We start from the raw sequence: 22,642 nt of genomic DNA, 5'->3' as shown, positions 1-22,642 counted from the left end.
TGTTTAGCTCATGCTACGGCAGTTTCTAGGCAGGGGTGACCTCTTCTGCTGGCGGGTCAGGCTTAACGGTCACTCAGAAACCACACTCCAAAACACAGGTGTGAGGGCTGGCCCTATATAGCTAAAACTACTTAGTTTGGACTTAACAGTTTTCCTCTTTGATTGCCACGTATTATTATTTTTTTAAAACCTGCCAGACATTTTGGCTGATAATTCCTTACAAAAAGATAATAATTCTTGACTTGTTGTTTAGAAGCTAAAATAGTTACAAAAAGGAATCACAGAACTGAAATTTTCCCTACTCATAAGCTTTGACCGAATATCCCCAAGTTCAGTTATTTACTTATCTAACCTACAACTATTTTTTACATCTTTAAATTATAGACAAATGATTGGCTGTATTATAAGTTTTATATGTGTGGATTTATATAGTTCTATATTACTTTATTCGAGTCTATTATCTAATCAGAAGACAGAATTTTTAATACTTCTCACCTGTGGAAGCTCTTTCATGAGGTAATAGAAGCCCTTATTCTCTTCCCCCAGGAGGGCACTAGCCGGCAACCATACGTCTTCAAAGAATAATTCTGCAGTGTCCTAAGGGGACATACAATTAAGTACAGCATTACCCATTTAAATCTCACGAGGACCCGATGAGGAGATTATTTCCACTTAAGAACCTGGGGGCCAAATCGGGGTGGTTAATGAACACAACCAGTAAGGGGTAAATCAGGGATTCAAATCCAGGTTCATCGGACTCCAGAAGTTCTGCCTTACCCACTACACTGCACTGTCATTCTAGCTCCAATGCTGTCCAGATCTGTAGGCACTGACAACTAAGGATTGCTAATGAATATTAACTAATTTTTTTCTTTTTAGTAGTTAAACAATCACAAAGTAGTTACCAAATAATAGAAAAATACTTTTATATTTCATAATTTTCTTTAATCAAATCCAAAGAGGGCCAATTATCATTTAATTTCTAAATCATTTAACTTCCAAATCATTTATAAAGATGTTTAAAACATCCTGATTCACTTGCACTGTTCACCACAGAAAAAGGTACAGTTGCACAAACAGTGGAATAAATATCCATGATCATTTCTGGAAAGCATTTTTTTTTTTAAGGAATTCAGCATTGGAAGGTTTGATTGTGCTTTATGTAGTTCCATATATTATATAAGGCATAACTGAGTACATTCAATTATTTATGCACAGAAACGTATTATTAAAAATTGAGTAAACTTAATTATTACCTGAATATGATTTATATTATGACTTACCTGGGCTTTTAGTCCCATTTTTTGGAGCTTCCGTCCCTTGATAAATCCTTTCATTCCATCTTCCACCAGAAAAAGGCTGATGCCATGAGCAGGAGAGCGAGCATTGGGATTTGTCACTGCCACTACGATCACGATGTCACAGAGCTTCCCGTTAGAAATGAACACCTGGAAAAGCCCAAGCACACTGTGATGCTCCACAGTAATCCAAGTCCATGTGCAAGTCAAGGCCGGGGGAGGTACAGTCAAGAAGACTAAAGCAGACAATGCATGCTTTATAACTCTGTATTCTATCCAAGTAGCGGGACTGATAATTATGTTTACATAAGGTTATTCATATGTAGAAGGAAAATAACCCAGTGCTTCAAAGGATGAAGCTCATGCAGGCCTTACAGAAAATGAACGTCTTCTTTTTTAAACACTCAACCAGCAACAAATATATTTACCGAGTATATACCAGGCATAGTTTTTGGTGAACAAAAACTTCTGCTATCAGTGATATTAGATTTTAAGGAAGATATTTACTCTTGAGCTTTCTAGTTTTATCAGTGGGTTGATGTGCTCTTAGAAAGACTGAAGGGCTCTCAAATTCTATCAAAGATGTCTTCCTCTCCAGAGATCTTTGGAAATGCTTCATGATATTGACAAAGGAAGCATTTTCCCCAGTTGCTCATCCACATCAAATTTATTAACTATTGTTTGTTCCTTGTTTGGCGTGAGCCTTACCTTCTCTTTTTCTGGCTCGATGAATATTGTTTGGAATCTAAACTAATATTTTCTTTTCTTTTTTTTTTTAAGATTTTATTTATTTATTTTTAGGGAGGGAAGGGAGGGAGGGAGGGAGAGAGAGAGAGAGAGACAGAGAGAGAGAAACATCAATGTGCAGTTGCTGGGGGTTATGGCCTGCAACCTAGGAATGTACCCTGGCTGGGAATCGAACCTGGGACATGTTGGTTCCCAGCCCGCGCTCAATCCACTGAGCTACGCCAGCCAGGGCTTAAACTAATATTTTCTATATTGGTTGAGGGGGCATGCAAATGGAACAGAGAAATGGAATAGGTCTTTTATAATGTAACAGTTGCAAAATTCTACTGGCAAAACACAACGACTCAGTTCCTGGGTGAACTCAGACAACCTCAGTTCCTGTGTGAGTCTTCCTAGATATGCTCGAGTCACTCCTCAGCAGTCTTCGAGACACTGTTGCCATGGCCTGCCCCTGGAGAGAGGGGCTCTGGAAGCCCCTCCTGACACACCTTGCTGCCATTAAGAATCCAGTCACTTCCATCCTTTTTAGCATGTGTTCTTATTCCTTGCAAGTCGCTGGAATTGTAAAAAAGGTTAAAAAAATCATTAATTAATAAAAATGGAATCAGGCCAGTGTTCTTACGTAAGTATATAGATGGTCTGATAATTTGAACTGGTTACACCATTGTAAAATTGATCTTTAATATTAGGAATTCTCACCCAAATGCTCTAAAAATATCTAATGTATTATATTCAAAATCATTTATACAAATAAATACATGAGTTAAGATTGCATAAACTAGTCAGATATTATTGAGCATAACAAGGCCCAACGAGCATTTGAGACCCCCAGTTTGGACTCAGGTGATTTTTCAAGGCCCACCTTATCCGTGAGATTGTTTGCCATGTACTTGCCTGCGTCTGTTCACCTCGGTTCCTTCCCTTTCTCTCTTAATCAAAAGCTTAGCTATTTAAAAGGCTGTTTCAAATGCCACTCCCCCTAACAAGCTTCCTCTCCCCCTAACAAGCTTCCTCTCCAACTAGATTATTTTTTCTAAATATAAAAGAAGTTATATCTTTAATACCATAAACAAATATTCATAATTAAAATACAAAAACACAGAGAATACTCTAGACAAAGGAGAAAATGATTTAGTAAATATTTTATATACTGGAATGAACATTTAAAAATATATTTTTTCTGTATTTCTCCATGGAAACAGATATATACATGTATGCATTTTGATAAAAATGGAACCATACATACGATTTTGACCTCCTAATTCTAGCCAAAGTTTTTCTATAAAATGAATTTTATTAGCAGCATAGAGTTTCATCCTATGGATTTATAATGATTTTTTAAAAACAATCTCCTATTGTTGAAGTAGCTTCCAGTTCAAAATATCCTATAATGACTAATGACCCCCAAGGATGGCAGGTCCTAATCCCTGGAAACTGCAAGTGCTACCTTATATGGAAAAAGGGTCTTGCAGTTGTGTTAACTTGAGATGGGGAGATTATTTTGGATTGTCTAATGGGCCCTAAATGCAATCACAAATGTTCTCACGAAAGGGAGGCAGGTGAGATTACAAAGACAGAAGAGGAGGGGCGATGTGCCCCAGGAGCAGACACCGGAGTGATGAGCTCACAAGGCAATGGATGCCGTCAGCCACCAGGAGACGGAAGAGGCAGGAAGCAGATTCTCTTTACATACGAATCACACTCTCTCTGTGTTTTATACAGGTTATTATGGTAGCCAAATAAGAAAATCAATGTGGAAGCATATGAAATGTTAAGGTATTATACAAATATGCGTAATTATACATAATGGAGTCCCCTAGGTGTGTGCAAGGGAAAAAACCCAGTGAAGCCCTGGATCTTTGCCAGCAAACTTGACCTTTTTTCTGTGAAGGCCAAATCAAAGCAAGAGAACAGCATGACCAAGCCATCTCTGAAAGCAGGTGAAATGGACCATGTCCTATCTTCTTTATTCTTCCCTCTCATACGTGTTTTCTTTTAAAATGTGTGTGTGTGTCTGTGTGTGTGTATAATTTATTTGTTTTTAGAGAAAGAGGAAAGGAGGGATAAAGAGAGGGAGAGAGACACGGATGTGTGAGAGAAACGTCACATAGATTGGTTGCCTCTTGCAAGCCCCTGACTGGGGACCCGACCTGAAACCCAGGCATGTGCGCTGACCAGGAACGGAACTGCCAACCCCTCGGCCTGCCGGCCAGCACTCAATCCACTGATCCACACCAGCCGGGGCCACGTGCCTTTTCTTTATTTCTCACTATAATTCCTCAAAACTCTAATCATCTTCACGTGCAGCTTTTCTCCATTTTTGCATTCTCTTAGCCACATAGCCCCTTTTCTTGTCCCTAAATATTGAACTACTTGGCTATCTTTCCATTACTCTCACCAAACTTCCCCCAAAATCTGCCTCTTTTTTCTCCATTCTTATTCTCTTTCCTTCACAATTACATAACCACAGATAAGGACAGAAAACGTAAGTGAACAAAAGTCAAGCAAGCCTTTGTATGAGTTAAGTTGGATGAGTTAAGATACGTCAAGATCTTTCATTATCCTCTTGCCTCTATGTCAGCACAAACTCCCAGTTGGTTGGAACCGAAACATAGTATGATGCGTCAGAATACTGGGCTGTCAGCCAGTTATCTTAGAGAATTATCTTAAAAGCAAAGAAAGAAGATTAAATTCCTACCTCTTTTAGGTAACAGTTTTAGGCAAAAGAAGTAAGCCAAAAACCTTTTATTTTGGCAAAATTAAGTATCAGTATTGGCCTGAAATTATAGGTTTCTATCTGGGAGAGATAAACACAATTACAACATATTGCCAAATGACACTATGAAATATTACGACATTTAAACATAAACAGCACTGTCAAAAGAGAAAATCTAAAACATTAGGGCCTGATGTTTGCAGAAACAAGCCTTAGATGTTTAATTCTGCTTTGCCACATCTTTAAATTCTTCCTCTCTATTGCCTGTTGCTTGTTGGTCTATACATTGCTGTTCTCTTGGACATAAACCATTTTCCTTACCATGCTAGCTTGTTAAACTACTGTTCCCTCTCTACACTTTCTTTTACCATGCAACTCGGAAAAGATTAGTCTGTATCCTCTGTCTGTTTTCTCAATACCCACACCACTCCTTCCAAAGTTACTTCTGCCCTTACTCTCTGCCGAAATCACAATCAACACATTACCCCTAGACTGTCATGACATTTTCTCAACTCTCAACCTTTTTGTGGCCTTGACATTTCTAACTCCTTACTCCAATCCTATCGCCTTTTCAAACTCATTCCCCCTTGTGCTCATGACGGAAATGTATAGATTTCCTTCAAACTCAATCCTTCTGTTTCTGTTGCCACATTTTGGGGGGCTACAATTTCAAGGGAAACATAATACCCAAGCTTTCCACCCTTTCACTTTACCCCTTGAAATCCGGTTCCACCATGTGACATATCCAGTCATTTTTGAATAACCGGTTATTTCTCATTCATCAGATCTCAGTGTAATTATAATGATTTTTCATAGGCTTTCTCTAGCACTCATATCTAAATTCATTTTTCCCCTTCCCTACCAAACACACAGGCACCATTAGTCTTTATGTAAATAGTCCCTTGTTTCTTCATAGTACTCATCACAACTTTTTTTTTTTTAAGATTTTATTCATCCGTTTTTAGGGAGGGAAGGGGGGGAGAGAGAGAGAGAGAGAGACAGAGAGAGAGAGAGAGAGACAGAGAGACATCAATGTGCGGTTGCTGGGGGTTATGGCCTGCAACCCAGGAATGTACCCTGGCTGGGAATCGAACCTGGGACACTTTAGTTCCCAGCCCGTGCTCAATCCACTGAGCTACGCCAGCCAGGGCTTACTCATCACAATTTATACTTGTGAATATATCTATTTGTTTCTTCTCATTCTCTTTAATAAGCATGTGGGCTGCATCTGTTTTGTTCACCACTGTATACATGGCACATGGAAGGGTCTTACTAAGTAATTGCCAGATGACTGAAAAAACATTCATTTTTATGAATGGCTTTTAAAACCTACTGCCATTCCGGCATGTCTCCCGAGTTTCAAGTCCATATTTTAAAAGCCTGCTGAACATTTCCATATGCATGTCACACCACATCTAAATTTCATCATGCCCCATATACAACGCATATCCTATCATTTCATTTGCATTACCTTATGTAAATAATATCTCAAACATAGCAGGTATTATAAACTGCTTTATTGCTATTTGTATATAAGGCCTTATTTTCCCATTGGAATTTGAAATTCTTTGAAGGTGTGAATTATGCTGTGTTCATCTTTGTATTCCTCCTAGCATATTGCTCATAGTTTTGTATAAAGCGAGTACTGAGACAAATATTTGCTGGTAGAGCTTTGCCTCCTACTCTTCAAAACCATTAATTGCATGTTCATTTACCTTCCAGCCCCGGGCTCTGTCATTGCTATGGCACCAATACATTTCCCTGCAGTCATCGGGGGGATGAAGTGCTTAATCTGTTCTTCTGAGCCATAGTTCGCAATGTAGGCCATGACAATATCTGAATGGAGACTAAAACCCGGGCCTGAACAATTCGAATAGACTCTTAGGGAAAAAAAAAAGAATTTAAAGCACAAAATCATTATTTTGTTCAGTTTTTAGTTTCTGATTTTCAATAAAAAAAAGCAACAACACAGTATTAAAAGTCTTACAGTGTTATAATAGCATGTATTCCCCAAAACCTACAAAATTCCTGAAGGTTTTCTCTCTTAGTTTTTACTATTCTTTTACTTTCTGGTTCTAACATAATAACAGTACTCTAATAAAGTTTGATGAACACTTAGTAAATTAAAAGATAAAACATTCAAAAATATTAATGAAGTACAACTGTATCACCCTAACATAGCAACTAATTTCATTTTAGCAAATTACCTTTATTATAACAATCTATTCTAATACAGCTGCAGTCATGGCGTGAATTTTGCACTTAGCTGTGTTCTTTTTAAATTATATGAAAAGATCTTATTTTTTACCTAGTTGTTGTAATAATGATCTTAAGTACCCACAAAATGTTACAAATTGCTTGTGTATTATAATTCACCTTTTCATTCTCCCACTGTCAGACATTTAGATTGCCTCCAAATTTGGGGTTTATGATCTAACATAATAATTATTTCTCTATATAACTCCTATTTTTTCTATTAAATTATTTTCTTAAGATAAATTCCCCAAAGCAGTATCCTAGATCAAAGAGCAGAAATACTTTCATTTTTATGAGTATCTATACTTTTAATCCCTGAAACATTTATTGTTCTACCTTATCATGCCACCAAGAGTTCAGGAGAATGTCATTTTCACTGCAACCTTGTCAGCACTGTGTGTTATGATTTTTTGTTTTCACTAACTTTTATAGATAATCAAAGTGATATATCTCAGTTAATTTAATTTGCATTTGATTGGTAGTAAGGATGGACTTTCTCATTTAAAAAACCTGCCTGCATTTTTTTTTGCTGAATTATTGGTTTAAATCTTTTGCCCATTTATCAACTAAAATCTTTATTTGTTCTTGTATTTTAAACTTTTATTATATTTAATGGAAATATTTTTCTACTATTCTATTCTCTTTCACATATCTTTTTAAAAGAGAGAAAAGTAACCAAATGGGTCAATTAGAAAGGAACTATCTATGTAATTTCCAACAGCATCTGTTTAAACAACTTAAAAGGGGATTTCCTATATTCTTACATTTAAAAAATGTGCAAGAGTATATGGGTGATATAAACCTTTACATTTTATTCTGAATTTTCAGTGCCATAAAAAGATTAGAAAGCATTATTTATGATCATCTCAGAAAGGTGAGCAGTGTGCTTACAAACAAGACTGAACTTCCAATGTCCCCATACTTACTGCTCCTCAAAAACAACAGCTGTCGAGTAGAAGTCCCCACCAATGCCACCATGATGCTCTGCAATATTGATACCGAGCAGTCCTTGTTTCCCAGCTTTTTCCCAAAGCTCCCTACTCACTTCTCCAGCTTTCTCCCACCTGCAAATAACACACATTTTAAAATCAGAAAAGCTTTTTTCATATTATTGTTTAAATTGACAACTGAAATTCATGAATACTTTAGTGCAGAAGTACATTTTTAATTCAAGGAAATTATTGTTGACATTTTCATGCCCTTCTATTTGCCTCTGACTCCTCCTATTTGCATCTGACTATTTTATTATTTCTCCTTGTTCTTGTTCTCTTTCTCGCTTATATTTGCCATGCACACCCCCTGTTCTCCCTTCATATTATTTACTGGACCTCTGAATTGCATCCACTGACATTCAGGGGTTCGGTATCTCTCAGCTGATAATCTTAGGCAGCAAGCTTAGTTGTGTCATATATCATATAGTCACGGAATTTGCCCAACTTGTCCTGGAAAGACAGCTGTGTCTGCACACTTCCTTACTATGCTGAACTTACAGGATAAGCGCATGTGAAGGGACTGACAAGAGCAGTCAGCATCATTACAGTTGAAGTAGGAACAATGAAGGAGCAGAAGTGCCTCGCCATACAGCTCTGTCACGTGAACTGAAAAGATTATGCGTTTGGGTAGGATGGTGCAGCTGCTGCCTCTCTTTAAAAATGACATGATGAGGAGAGATATGGCTAGCTGGAGTTTAAGAACCTGAGAATTTTTTTGAAGTGGTAATTAGGCAGTGAGATACTGGCACTTGAAGGTAGTGATTAAAGGTAAATACAGACACTTCAAGAAATTTTAAAGGAAAGAGTTTGATTATTATGTGTTGTTTTGGTGTGTTTTGTATACTATCTAAAATAGCTTTGAAAATTATTTTATGATCGACTCCAATTTGTCAACTTTCATCATTTTTACTTCCAGTTCCCACCAGCAATTTTTCTGGAATGAAATTTAAGAGATTTAAAAAGTGAACAACAAATTCTCTTAGAGTGAAGTCTACTACATTTCTTTTGTCTTTAAGAACCTCATTACTTTTCACCAAAGGCTAGTTGTATACGGCATCAGAGTTTAGCTATTTTTTGTCAGTCTTACCAAGAAGTATTAATAAAAACTTAATGAAAGCTATTTCTAAATAATTTTTGGAAACCATTTCAATTGTAGGAAAGTACTGGCATTGAATAAATTTTTGGAAACATGACAAAATCCTGTTTTAAAAAAAATGACAATTTTTGGTTAGTAGAGTTGGTGATCATTATTAATTAACTAATCTCATCCAGTAATAAAAGGATACTTTGAGGTAGCTAGTTCCCTACCAAGATTTGCATCATGCTGGCCTTTTGAGCTTTTATATATTTTAATTCATTCATGAAGCAGAAAAAGAAATACTATGGAATTGACTAATATTCTCTTGCCACTTAACCAGTTTTCAAAAATATATTCTTAGATTGATTTATAAGTTTTTAACATTTTTAAAAAGATTTTTTTAAAAGATTTTATTTATTTTTACAGAGGGGAACAGAGGAAGAAAAAGAGGGAAACATCAATGTGTGGTTGCCTCTTGAGTGCCCCCTACTGAGGATCTGGCCCAAAACCCAGGCATGTGCCCTGTCTGGGAATTGAACTGGTAAATCTTTGGTTTGCAGGCTGGCGCTCAATCCACTGAGCCACGCCAGCCAGGGCAATTTTTTAAACTGAGATATAAGTAACATATAATATTATATTAGTTTAAGGTGTACAACATAACAATCCATTATTTCTATGTATTGCAAAATGATCACCACAGTAAGTCTAGTTAACATTTGCCCCCCAATACACAGTTACACATTTTTTCTTGTAATCAGAACTTTTAAGATCAACTTTCAAATATGCAATGCAGTAGTGTTACTGTAGATAGCAGCCAGGAATGAGTAGCTGGAGGGGAAATGAAGCAGGGCCCCCACCATTACAGTCTAATAAAGAACTCGAAACAGGAGGCTGGAAACAAAAGGGAGACATGTCCCGCCCACTGACCTAGCAGTCCTGAGCCTGGTCTGATAGGATGACCAGGCATCTGAACATCACCAGCAAAACCACGGTAGCGCAAGAGGAGGCGAGCCCTTCGAAGCCTGTGTTTTCCTCTCCACTAGCTGGGAACGAAAGCCTTTGTGACAGTGTATTTATTAATCCAAAGGTCTGGAGAGGGGCCGGGGAGAGGGGAACTTAGAGTTTAACTAAAGTAGACAACCTCTGAACTCCAAATAGTTGATGCACACAGATTAGTGGGTGCCTGCTGATAGCTAGGTGCTCAAGTGTACAAAACTAACTTACTAACAAACTTACTAACAGCTTTATTTCCTCCATATGTAGGGCATTCTGACTACCTGAGTGCTTGCCTCTATTTCATAAATAAACTTGCTATCTCATCTCTCCTATACGTGTTTGTCTCTCACATGAATTTGTTTCTTGCCAGCGGGGCAAAACCCGAGAAACAAGCCGGGGTTGGGGAGCCCTGACTGGGCTGTGTTCCTGTAACAGGAATATTAAGTACAGTTACCATGCTGCATATCACATCCCCATGACTCATTTGTTTTATAACTGGAAATTTTTACTTTTTGACCCCTTTCATGTTTTTAATTATATATTTTAAATTTACATTTTTAAAATATATTATATTGATTATGCTATTATAGTTGTCCCATTCCCTCCCCCTTTATTCCCTTCTGCCCTGCACACCCCTTCCTACCTGCATTCACCACCTCCCCCTTAGTTCATGTCCTTGGGTTGTACATATAAGTTCTTTGGCTTCTACATTTCCCACACTATCCTTAGTCTCCCTCTGTCTATGTTGTACCTACCTATTACGCTTCTTATTCCCTGTACCTTTTCCCCCATTCTCGAGCCTCCCACTTCCCACAGATAACCCTCCATGTGATCTCCATTTCTGTGATTCTATTCCTGTTCTAGTTGTTTGCTTAGTTTGCTTTTGTTTTATTTTTAGGTTTAGTTGTTGATAGTTGTGAGTTTGTTGTCATTTTACTGTTCATATTTTTTATCTTTTTCTTAGATAAGTTGCTCAGTGGCAGGACATGCTGCAGTGTTCCCAGGGTATAGCATGGCCCGTGTGACTGGGCCTCAGCTCGAGTTGACCCCAACAGAGCCAATGAGGGGTGAACAGCGCAGTCCCGGGACCTCTGCGCCCACGAGACCACCCATGTGCCCTCCCCTGCGTGTGGTGCAAGGGGGCTCCCAAAGAGAAAAGATGGTGGTGGTTATGGCCTCGCACCCTCAAGGGTTTCCTTCTCCTCTCCCTTTCTCACAAGTGTGCCCCCACCCACTGGGCTTGGCGCCAGGTCTGGGGGTTCCAGGGGATCCCTGGTGTCTGCACTTAAGGGGTCGGAGGGGCTGCCCCACCTTCTCTATATTTTAATTTTCATTTATAAGCTTTGAACTAGCTTAGAAATCTTGTAATCTTATAGTATTATATTGAGGACAGTAAAAAAAAAGTTTATAAAGCACTGAACATGATATTTTTTTTCTATAGAACATTCCACAGCATTCTAGGAAATAGTACTTATCGTATTCTTGGTGTATATTATTTTAAAGAAAAATGTGCCACTTACTCTGCATGATATGGAATCACTTGTTCTTGAAAAAACTTCCTTACACTTTCCCGGAAAATGTCATGCTCGGAAGAGAAGATTCTTCTAATTCCTATGTCTGTGAGTTTTTTAGCAGAAGGACTTTCAAGGCGTTCCTCCCCTCCAGAATGAGAACATCTTAAAAATATATATGCATACATTAAGAAAATTAAGTGAATTGTTTCTCTTCATACCAAAATTATTGTCACTGAACAACATGAAAAAATCTTGATGATTTTCTCCAGAGACACTTTGGAGGCAGGTAGAAAGAATCTGAAATTTGACAAACCTGTTCCCATTTGAGCATCACCACTTTTGATAGGATCTTCCTTACCTGGATGAGATTAAGAAGTAATTTACCGTTTTTTTTTTTTTAAATGATCTTTTTATTTCCAAATCCATAAAAAAAGAAAATCATGCCTAGAACTAACTCTAAGTGGGAGTTGAAGTAAAATATTGTAACAGTGATTGAAAATAACTAGTTAGTGATCCCAGTTATATATTCTGTAACAAATCAAAGTGTAATATTAACCCTATGTTTTTAATCAACTCTATGTTTCCCCTCTGGCTGAGTTCGTGTTGTTGGTGAAACAACCCGTTCAGAACGAGGAGCACACTTTGGCAATGAACCACAGAGGACGCAAGACAATATTAGAATGAGAAGAATGAGTTCGAGTGGGAAACGCGGGGCTCTGTTCCAGGCCCCTCCCCTCACTACCAATTCCTTTTCTCCAGAGATTCTGCGTGTCTGCACTTTCCTGGTTTCAGTGTTGTCAGTGATGTAGACTGAATCATGTAAAATTCAAATATTACAATAAAATAATACTGTTAAGTCTTCATGTCACATAAAACGTTTACAATTAAGCAAGCCCCTCCAAATTAATATTTTATCCAGGATGACACAAGTTCACATAGCGAGTGTATAAGATATAAACTATGTTGATGCTCTTGTTGCATTATAGAGCCAGTTTGGGTGTAAATCTAAATCAAAGTGCCCACCAAGCCAGGAAGAGAGTCCTCACCAGGAAATGAAATTGGTCAGCACCTTCATCTTAGACTGTTCAGCCTATAGATTTATGAGAAATAAACTGCTGTTATTTAAGCCACTCAGTCTATGGTATTTTTTATGGCAGTCTGAGCTGACTAATATACTTAATATACACTTTGTGTTGTTTTGTCTTATACTTGTCTTTTATATACTTATACTTGCTTTAGTCGAGTTTTAATTTGTTAATACAATCGGAGATACGTTTTACATGGTAACCTTTAGTTGTGAACATTTAATACTGCAATTTCTACACTCAATCTGCCTTTTGTCTTTGTAAAAAAATGTTCTGGTTGCTACTTGTCATCAAAATCACTTCGAATGCCTTATTCATTCATATAGTCAATGAATACTTTCTGAATGCCTATTATGTATCAGACACTGTTCAGAGGAGACTGAATAATAGTAATAGTAATGATCAATAACTTAAAAAGCAAATGATGTAATATACTAGGAGGTAATAAGTCCTACAGAAGAGAAAAGCAGATCAGGGACCAGACCGCGAGTGTCTGGAACTGGGAAGGGAAAGGTCGCAGTATGAAAGTGCAGTCAGGGCTGGTCAAATTGGGAAAATGAGATCTGAGCAAACAAAGATGCTAGAGTGAGTGAGTCAAGCAGATTGCAGGCATAAAAGAATGTCAGAACAAGAATAAGATGAGGGCGAAGCCTGTGAGGCAAGATGCTCTCTGATGTTCTCTACAAAGAGCAAGGAGGCCAAGCGCGGACGGAGTGAGCAGAGTGAGAAGAAGAGCAGTGGGTGAGGGCAGGTGGAGTGGGACCGGGACGCGCAGGGTCCTTGCAGACCACTGTCCTGTGGCATCACATAGGCTAAAATTACTTTCCCATCATCAAAGTGATTGGTTTCAGTTTCTTGCTAGTAGAAATAAAACTGTAGTGAATGCCTTTGTCCGTATAGGTTTCCATTCTTGGGGTTTTTCCCCAGAAGGAAAAATGTGCTGAGGCTAAGAAATTGGTACTTTAAGACACTGAATCATTTGTCAAAATAATTAGTAAGTAAAAGAGCAGAATTTACATTCAAGTCTGCCCGGTTCTTAAAATTTTTATTTCCCATGTTATGTTAAGGAAACCTTTGGAATATTTCTAAGCAAAATACACAGTGCACAGGAAAGTGAAAGAAGTGTCAGAAAGAATAAAGACTTTCAATTCTCGAAAGTGTTCCAGAGAGAATACACAGAGGGTATAAAATCAAGGCATTTGGCAGCAAGTTTGTTGGAACACCCATTTCTTACTTTAAGGCCAAGGAATGGGTACTGAATAAATGGGCCCCTTTTCTTCCTATGAAGACCAGAAAATCTGTATTGAATAAACTGGCCATTGTTTTTCTAAGGCTAAGCTCAAATTACTCTTCTTCTTCTTATTAAACCTTATTTATATTATAAAGGGAAGACAGACCCCCCCTTTTGGCAACATTTGGGAACTTGTTATACATACACAATCTCAAATCTCACCTTAGACCTACTGAATCGGATCTTGTATTTCCCTAAAGTGATTCATACATAAGCACATTGGAGTTTAAGAAGCTTATTTTATAGGGGATAGTCTGACAGTGGCCAGAGGGGAGAGAAGAGGGAATTTCAGGGGGGAATGGGTAGGGATTACAGGAACAAATTTGGAGGCCACATGGACAAAAACTAGGGGTGGTGGGTAATGGGGGGAAGGGGGGAGGGTTGGGTGGATGGGCTGGAACGGGAGTAGGGGGGAGAAAACTGTACTTGAACAATGATTGAAATAAAAAAAAAAGAAGCTTATTTTAATAACAGCAAAATCTCTGACCTATTCAGAGGGTCTCTGAGGTCCTCCCTTTCCCAACATTCCCTGTATGAGAAATTTCCTTCCTATACTTCAACCAAAATAACTATTCACAATAGACCTAATGCAGAAGCAGATGAGAACTGAGCTGTCTTTTATTTAGCTGGACAGCAAAAGCCTTAGACAATGTGACTCTTCTCATTTTGTGGGGGGAGGGTAATTTTTCATAAAAATGTTATGTTAACATGTAATGCATTTATTTTTGTTACTTTTCAATGAACTAAATATTTTTAAAATTTCTGTGTTGCGGATGTCTATTGATATTGATAGCTGCAACCCACATAAACAGATCTTTGAGATTCTCTATTTTCAAGAGCTTAATGGAGTCCTGATGTTACGGGAAAGGGGACAGGGCCAAAGCAGCTCTACCTAGGGCCCACTGGTAGTGTGTGGGTTCTTGACATTGTGTAGGAAAGAGCTCACAAAATGAGTAAGTGACTGAAAGCTGGGGACAGTGAAACGAGGAAGGGCCTAGGATACAAGTGTGGAGAGCAGGACCAATAAAATGGCATTTTTCTGATTAACATAGCCTAAAGCACATAAAGCAAAGTGAAGTCCCTTATGTCAACTAAAATCGCTGTCAGTCAGCCATGACACTTTGGTTCAAGAAGAAAATTACCTAAGTCAAAGTAAACACATCAGGCAAGGAGGCACACCTGAGGTATCTGTACACGTGGTCGGAGCAGCCATGTCTACAGAGCAGGACCACTGAAAGGTACTCTCCTGGGAAGATTCCCCACTTGCCAGCAAGGGTGTCAAGCAGAATAGCATGTACCTCCCATAGGCTCCTGGGCAAATTCCCCACTTGGCATTTGGGATGCCAAGACATTTATTGAAGACCCAGAAGGGTGAAGCATACCACTTTGAAGGTATAACTGAGGCAGGCTCCAGACCACTGCTGAGACAGCTGAGCTCCACACACCAGCGTGCTGCTCCACACCACACTGCTCTCCCTTGGCATCGGCCACCGGAGGCTCTGCCCTGCTGGACTGAAGACTTCATCTGCCCTGCTGCCCACCCGGCTCAGGAGATCCTTGTCCACCATGCTGTCTCCCAGATCTGCAGACTGAGACACTAGGACTCGAGTTTGTTATCCCCCATTGATTGCTGCTTGTGTTATATTTCTCTTAGATGGTTCGAGTGTGAGTAGGATACTAATATATGTTGATGTTCTACTGTGAGTGGCCCTGCATTCAATAAAAGCTAAGTGAAAAGCAGCATAGTTACGGTGTGTGACTCTTGCCTATTTGTTGGTGCCAGGCTTCTCAGCAGGCAGCTAGCTGAGCAGTTGCCCAGCTGACTTATAGGAAAGACTGTATCACAAACATACACTTGTGACAAGAAGCAACAGGAGAGAGACTAGGCAGGGCTGCTGTGGTTCTCTGAAAATGTTTTCAGGAAAGAAAGGATCCTAGGAGGGGGCTGCATCAGCTGTCTGGAGAGTCAGAGGATAGTTCATGGGGTTGGCCCAGGACCAGCTGGTGCTGCCCATTGCTCCCCTGGTTGCAAGGCACATGGGGACCTTTAGAGTTTAGGAGAGCTTGGGCTGGTCTTTTGTTTTGAGGGTTTTAAAGGCTGGGACTCATGGAAAGTCTTTGAGGAGGATCTCAATAGAATATTTATCAGCTTTTCCAAGTGTGCCCTTCCAGAGTCGGGGTTTCCCGTGATTGGTCAGTGCCAGGACAGGGGGTCTAAACCACATGACCAGGCCAGCAGTGTACCAGTGGAGGAAAGGCCTCCCTGAGGGTGTAGGGGTGGTGGCCCGAGGTGAGTGCCAGTTTTGTCCATTGCTGGGTACCCAGGGCTTTCCACCTGGTGAATGTAAATTCATCTGGCCATAAACTGTTCCATTAGTTTGTTTAGCTATCTGTTTCGGCTTTCCCACTCCACTTGCCTAGGAATTTTCCTAGCTTCTTACTAACACACCTCTCTGACATCAAACACTTTGAGGATCATTGTCTTATGAGGTTTTGGGGAAGAGCTTAGAAAAGCTCTTCCTATAGTCCAGTTGCCTTCTCCGTGAAGCCATTCCCACCCTCTTCAGGAATAGCAGGCATTTGTCTCCCTGGTCCGAAAACATCTGAAAGTACCTCAATGTTGTAAGGAGCTAACTTACAACAGGAGCTGTCTGGTTACCCTCATTAATAGCGAATCCTCCCTGATTCCAGTGTATCCAATGAATGGATTTAATGTGTCACCCTGGCATCTGAAGATTTGACATTATAAACACTACTGTAACATTCATTGAGCCACTTAGAGACTGTCTCCACGAATTCCTCTGCGTTTTATTAAAGCATTTGTTCGCAAATCTCAAGTAATGTTCTCGTGTGATGGGGCCGTGCCAGGTATCTGCTGTTCCAGGGTGTCTTCTGGGAGACACTTCCCCACGCCCCAGCCAGTGCTTTCTCCAAATCAAAGTGGCCGCGGGAGTCCCACCACCTAGTGGGTCCCTGCCTCGGGCCACAGTTCTGAAGTCAAGGCAGCGCGAGCTCTACGCCCAGGGGTGACCACCGACCCTGCTTCTGGTGTCAACTTCAGAAGCCGACCAGCTGGAGTGGAGCAGGAGAGACAGGGTTCGGCGACACCCGCCTTTCCACCCTCCGATGGTCCCAGTAGCTCCCACTGCGTCCCAGACCCTTCCGCACCTTCTCCGGTGGGCCCAGCCCCAGTCCTGGCTCCAGCTGCCTACTCGCAGTTCGGTTCCAAGTCCCCAGGAGGCGTGAGTTCCGCCGCCCAGGCAAGGCAGCCTTCTCTGCAGGGACAGCTGGAGCCGGGGGCACTCACCTTGCTGAACGTGGCGGACACGGTGCGCACCAGCCGCCCCACAAGCGCAGGGACCTGCGGAAGAGGCGTGAAGCCATGGCTGGGACAGTGAAGGGAGGCGGGGCGGAGGCCTTGACTTTTGGGGGACTTGAGGGCGGGACACCCGGTGGGCGTGCTGTCAGCGGGACCATCCCACTGGGCAGTCCCACCTGCAAAGTGACACACTGCCCTGGAGTTGAAAGCACCCAGAGCGCCCAGTTGGAGCTGCACCCCGCAGCCCAGACGCCCCAGGCTCTCCGCTCGGGGTGTTGCGGAGGGTTGCAACATTTTCCTCTTGCAAGTCCTACAAAATTAAAACAAAACCATTTGTTCTCTGCTCTGCAGAATTCTAACTAGTTCATCTAAGCAGTTCTTCTGAGAATTCGTGAACAGCTATGAGACACGTAAGTAAGCCGCCTAGCTTCGAAATGGACCCAAACACAAGCCCGCAAAAAGTTTTTTTTTTTTTTTCCAGCATGGAAAATTGATTTACTTTGCACAGACAACAATACAAACACTAGTTTCAAAGAATTGTGCTGTTATTTTTTTTTCTGGCAAAAATTAGTGACCACTTCCTGGAAAAGAGTCATAAATATATTCAGTATGCAAATCAAACTCGTTAGTTCAGCTCTCCAACAGTATTTGATTTAAATTCATGTCTTGCCATTTTCTTTTTCCCCAGATTCTTCTGAATGAAGTCTGAGCTCTTGACATTTATGGGTTTGGTTTTTTGGTACTAGGGTATCTCTGAAAGTCTGAGCGCTCAAGAGTCCGCAGAGTGGATTGGAAGGGGCTTACCCCATTCTAATAACTGATGGCAGTGATCAAGGGCCTGCAAAGGCACAAGGGAAAAAGGGATTCTGTGTTAGAGATTAAGAACTAGCAACTAACAATGCAGAATATAAAGAAGTTAAACCAGAGAAAGTATAATTCCAAAGAGTAGTGTGTGAGTATTAGCTGATAGGGGTTGACGGGGTTCCCCATGCTGGTTTGCTAGAATTCTGGACTTGCCGGCCGGTCAACTGACACTACTTTGACCATTAAGAATCTATGTTAGGGTATTTGCCAGCTTCATGGGATTACTGAGGGTAATAATAAAACACGACATAAGTGTGGTCTGAGAATCACTGCAGTAGCTCCTCTTGTTGAATCAGAATGTCTGATGATGAGGCCCAGGATTTTGTATAGTAAACATATCCCACAGGTGATTTTTCAAAAAAAAAAAATAGGCTTAATGCATTCACTTTACTTTCCTTGTATAAAAACACCATGTGGTGGCCAAAGCTTGAGCCTGAGTCTTCTGCATGGAGACCCTTCTAAGGATCTTTACTAGAAAGTCAGTGAATTCCTGTCAGGGAAACTGGGTGAGTATGGTCTCTTTAGAGGTGTTTGGGTGAGATAGCTGTAGATCTTGGAAATGGCATAAAAGGCGGCCTTGGCAAAGCTGTCCAGGGCGGCAGTGCAGCCTCCAGCCTTCCATACAGTCATCCTCAGCAGCTTCTTGGGCAAAGAGGCCCAGATAATAACAGCGGCTCTGGGGGTAGGTATCTGGGGCACCGGCACAGAGATGCAATGGCCTCTCACCTCTGACCAATTTCTATCATTTACGGAAATTCCAATATTATGACCAATCACTGTGCAGAATAAAGAGTACTGTTTCCTTGCTGTACTAACAGTATAACCCTGAATCTCATCCCATGCTATGGCTTGAGTGCCTCCAGTTCTGAGACCTGCCTCTTTGGTGTGTGTGCAATCAACTAATACTGATCAGTGCTTTGGAGATTCATTGGTTTTACTTTGGCTATTTCTGGACTTTTGACAATTCCTCCAGGTTCTCTTTCTCATTGATGGCATTTTTTGAAGAGTAAAAGCCAGGTATTTCATAGAAATAACTCCATCTGGTGGTTCTGAGGTTTCCTCATGGCGGAATCAGTACAAAAATATATAATATGATGTCTGTCTCAGCACAGAGCATTAGAATGTCCCTGATGCTAGTTTGTCCCATTCTTGGTGAGGTTAATTTGAACCTCCTTAATTTTAAATCCTTAGTTTGGTTAAAATGGTGTCCACCAGATTTCTTTACTGTAAAGTTACTATGTTCCAAATTGTGAAATAAGAACAAATATGCTTCTAGACACAGAGTGATCTGAGCTAAAATGAAATGAAATGTTTCACAAATTACCCAGTATTTCATGAACACTTTGAACCATTTTTATCTTTCTGGCAGGAATAAGTCATTTACCCAGGAGTCCTACCAGGCATGGTTTTATTAATTGAAATACCAGTTAGGGGCCAGAGTAATCAGGGAATGTTCCAGTTGGTGCATGTTAACTTTAGGAGCTAACAGAAGGGAAAGTAGGATAAGGTCACTGGAGGCATGAGGAACAAAATTATGAAAGAGGTATGGAAAGGAGGGACAATAAAGAAACCCGTCCAACTGAAGGATATGTGCTGGGAAGAAGTAGAAATTCAGGTTCACGTGAGCTATAGGGTGTAGTGGACAGATTTCCATGTGAGACTACAAGGGTTTGAATCCTGGCTCTGCTCCTTAACCATTTGTCAGTTGTCATTTTGGGGGTTGATTGGGCTGGTGTTTATCAAGGGCGTGCCACCGAGGTTGGCAGCATTGTAACTATTCAGTTACTCTTGGCAAGTATGTTTATTATTATTGAATATCACACCAGGGAACTATTCATTCCGTTATTCAGTAAATACTTGTTGAGTTTCTCCTAACATTGAGGGTTCATGCTATGCAAGATAAAATCCCTGCTTTCAAAGACTTTGGAATAGTTATGAAAATAAGACTGGTATAAGATTATACAAGACACAGTATGATAAATGTAGGAGAAAGCTAATGCTTCAGAGTAGGGAGCTGACACTGTGGGTGGCCTAATTGGTTTGCTTCTTTTCTCGCTTAATTTTTACCGGATAATAGGAAAAACATGGGCTATAGCATTCCACAGATGAAGGTTGAAAACCTCTGTCTGAGTTACTGAATTTCTCTGTCCCTGTCTCTTTATTTGTAAAATGGAGATATTAATAGTATCTACTCTCAGGGTGGTGAGGCTGAAACAAAGCAAAATATGTCAGGCATTCAGTCTGGCAGCAATAGGAGCACAGTATATAGTAACACCATTACTGTTTTTCCTGAGCTTAATTCTTAGGAGAGGCCATGCTCTTCCCAAGTTGCCAGGGAAACACATAGGACCCAACCCTTCTGGTTTAATTACTGTCCTTCATTCAGAAAGGATTTATGAGACAGAGGAGTTTTAACTTTGGTTGGTAAGTACTTATGCAATACACAGATCATGTATGATAGAATTGTACGCTTGAAACCTATATAATTTTACTAACCAATGTCACCCCAATAAATTGAGTTTTTAAAAAAGGTAAAAAAAGGAAAAGAAAATGGACTTGTGGCAGCTGCTCCTTTAGTTTCCAATATTTAGACTGCAGGGCAAGCAAGGGTTACTAGTGCTTGCTTTAGGTCTACGTCTGCCTACTCTGTTACTAGGGAAAATGAGAGAAAGAATGGCAAGGCCTCTTTTCCTAATACTATTTAAGAAAATGCTGCCCTTACCTGTCCTCTGTCCCAGAAAAGTTTGTAATCAATACTAGGTTTTTTTTTTTTTTAAGCTAATAGCAGAAAAAAGTTTCATTTCCCCAGATTCTAGAACTGAATACTAACTCTGGCTAAATGCACTAGTCTGGTATGTACAACCACTGAGAATGTTAGACTTTAAACTTTCTTTGTCTCTGGGGGAGCAGAGTATTCATTCTCTGAAGGAGAACACAAAAGCCCAGACCATGAAGGAACAGAGGTTTTGTCCAACTCTTTGGAACCTTTAAAACGTGTTAAGCTCTAATGATGATTATGGCAGTAGCACAGGATCACACATCAGACACAGGGGAGTTCATGAGAGTGGAGCCAAGAAGCAGACTAAAGTTAACAGATAATCCTATAATGAAAACAGAAGCAAAGGAAGGCGCTGCAAGGGCAGGGTTCAGCTGGCTTCTTCTGGACGTTGGGAAATCGCTCTGGCTTGCTGACTTTTCCAAAGGCTCCTTTGTGCACGGGCGGTCTGGAGCACGCACAGACTTGGTTGGTACCACATGAATTTCATAAACCTCCATTTACCTGCCCATAAATGGAGAATGATGAACCCGTATCATGGGGTTGTTGGAAAGATTTATCAGATAATAGGGATCAAGTGGTTAACACAGTGGCAGGAGTATAATAAGCATTTATAAATATAAATATTAAGGAATATTTTTATTTTGGAGTGCAGAAGCACAGAGTGACTACTAAAAACACTTTTAAAAAAAAGCTCTCCAAGTTCAAAGAAGGAAAAAAAATTACCCCTAGTTTTTTCAATTGAAATATAAAATTCTGAACCCTTTGGAGTCTCTAAAGAAAAACATCCCCTCTAACTATATTTAGCTCCCCTTCCCTGATGCTTATAGTTCTTATTCGACATTGTATGGAGATACACTGTCTCGTGCTTGCAAACTGCTGTCCGCCTGCTTATGCTTCTACTCTGATACCTGCTAGCAGGTGTCGGGGTTCACCCGGTCCTCTCCCGGGCTGATGAGAGTGCCCCCTTCTCTAGCTGCAGTCACTGGGTTTCAGTCTGTTTACAAATGTAGGAACACTGAGTGATTAGGAACTACTGTTTTATTATTTTATATTTTATTTGAAGGATAGCTTGATAACAACGAAGAAAACCGAATCTGGAATTTGTTTTTCTAAATTTGTTTGATATATACATATACGTACATATATACACATGTATACATATAGGAGAATTGCTTCTGTAGGGTATACTCTCTAGGTGGCAGGCACCTTAATCAAAAGAAAATATTTAATCAAATTAACCTATAATTACAAGCTAATATTGTTGAGTATCAGCTTACAGACTAAACCATGTGGACTGTGAAGTACACTTTTAAGTCAGAGCATTTTTTTTTTTTCAAAATTAGCTGTCCCACTCTGATCTCCGCCACCTGGGGGAGCCCCTTCACACTGCTGTCTCCCCTTCCACATTTACGCATGCCCACTCCTCCTTCCCTTCGGTCTGAGAGAAAGAAGGCTCTGTTCCCTCGCTCCAAAAGTCCTCTCTCTTTCCTCCTTAAGGTTTTTACTGATCTGCCAACCCCCACCTACCCTTATTGTAGGTACACAAATGTACATAAAATACACACATTGCCAACAACAAAGTAATGCCACTTTACTAGTTGGCAAAAAATAGCAATGACTTATGGGAATAGATAGAAGTTCCCGAATCTGTGGCCATGAAAAATTTATCGCATGGATTCCATTATAATTTTTATATATAAATTTCTG

The 22,642-nt window shown here is 40.2% G+C and overlaps 1 protein-coding gene across 1 annotated transcript in view; it reads right to left on the bottom strand.

Annotated features, from left to right (window-relative positions):
- The window catches only part of ACADL (acyl-CoA dehydrogenase long chain), a 32,021-nt gene extending 14,587 nt beyond the window's left edge, over positions 1-17,434 (bottom strand). The window contains exons 1-7 of the mRNA XM_028509712.2: positions 17,281-17,434; positions 11,604-11,759; positions 7,944-8,081; positions 6,477-6,641; positions 2,534-2,600; positions 1,284-1,448; positions 496-597 (exon numbers count right to left, since the gene is read on the bottom strand). Of these exons, the coding sequence (XP_028365513.1) occupies positions 496-597; positions 1,284-1,448; positions 2,534-2,600; positions 6,477-6,641; positions 7,944-8,081; positions 11,604-11,759; positions 17,281-17,357 (870 nt within the window). The 5' untranslated portion in view covers positions 17,358-17,434. The remainder of the gene's footprint in view (positions 1-495; positions 598-1,283; positions 1,449-2,533; positions 2,601-6,476; positions 6,642-7,943; positions 8,082-11,603; positions 11,760-17,280) is intronic.
- Positions 17,435-22,642: the final 5,208 nt, after the last annotated feature.

Source organism: Phyllostomus discolor, chromosome 4 (assembly GCF_004126475.2).
Source record: "Phyllostomus discolor isolate MPI-MPIP mPhyDis1 chromosome 4, mPhyDis1.pri.v3, whole genome shotgun sequence".
Lineage (NCBI taxonomy): Eukaryota > Metazoa > Chordata > Mammalia > Chiroptera > Phyllostomidae > Phyllostomus > Phyllostomus discolor.
Note: the sequence above shows the minus strand (reverse complement) of the source record. Positions and strands in the feature narration are given on the sequence as shown.